Below are 1,017 nucleotides of genomic sequence, written 5' to 3'. Positions count from 1 at the left end.
TTTTGTTTGTGTTGTCCTGTGTTTTGTCCTTGTTTGTGCTGAGTGTTCTTTGCAGCCTCAGCTTTTAACGAAAGTCAGAACATTTTAATATTTTATGATTTTAATTAAGCAACGTTAGAGTTGTTATGTGTCACGATAAGGGGCTGGATCCCGTATGGTGTGATGGGTGCAAAGTGGCCTTAGTGCTGACGCACCCAAACTTTTAATATCAAATCAAATCAATCAAATCGATAACCATTCGACCGGAGGAAATGGCGGACGCCGGATTCTTCTACAGCGGCTTCGGGGACGTGGTTCGATGCTATTACTGTGGATTACGTCTGTATCAATGGCTGCGGAGGGAAAATCCATGGATAGAACACAGAAAATGGTATTCTCAGTGCATCTACCTTCGTCTGATGATCACAGAAGGTCTGTCGGCGGCGGCCACGGTCGTCGACGGCGCCGCCGACCCGGAGCAAACTCCAGCGACAAAACTCAACAAAGGTATCTCTGGAGGAGCAGCAGCAGCAGGTTCCATGGACGTGGATGAGGAAGAGGAGGAGGAGGAGGGAGCGGACGACGGCGCAACTACCGTCGTCGCCCCTACGGTGAATGTGAACATGGACGACAATCAACACTGTGTCATCTGTTACGTGCATCAGAGACAGATATCTTACCTACCGTCTGGTCTTTTTCTCGTGTGTGCATCTTGTGCCGTGAAGACCACGGATTGTTGCGTTCTGTGCCGTGCACGTATTGCGGTTCTACAAAAAATATACATGGGAAATGAAAAAACGTAATAAATGTGTATTAAACTATTTATTTTTCTTTGTAGTGTTAGTACGTACAAGCCTCATATACTAAAGAATACATCTAGTGGTGTTAGTAGTAGTAGTTCTGGTAGTATCCGGTTTCATTGGGCGTGCCAGTGTCGGTAGTAGGTCTTCAATATAAGGTGATACTTGTGCATGAAGGTCTCCCATTGTTGGGCGTCCAGCAGAAGGATCTCGCCGCCATCCTGGAGGGTTACCGTGA

The 1,017-nt window shown here is 46.8% G+C and overlaps 1 protein-coding gene across 1 annotated transcript; it reads left to right on the top strand.

Moving 5' to 3' along the window:
- The first annotated feature begins 251 nt into the window (after window positions 1-251).
- Window positions 252-782, top strand: LOC145983009 (death-associated inhibitor of apoptosis 1-like). The gene has a single exon (XM_083116289.1). It carries the CDS (start codon window positions 252-254, stop codon window positions 780-782), a length of 531 nt encoding a protein of 176 aa, XP_082972415.1.
- The last annotated feature ends 235 nt before the right edge of the window (window positions 783-1,017 follow it).

This window comes from Lepisma saccharinum, unplaced genomic scaffold (assembly GCF_977018435.1).
Source record: "Lepisma saccharinum unplaced genomic scaffold, izLepSacc3.1 HAP1_SCAFFOLD_541, whole genome shotgun sequence".
Lineage (NCBI taxonomy): Eukaryota > Metazoa > Arthropoda > Insecta > Zygentoma > Lepismatidae > Lepisma > Lepisma saccharinum.
This window is presented reverse-complemented; position numbering and strand designations above follow the sequence as displayed.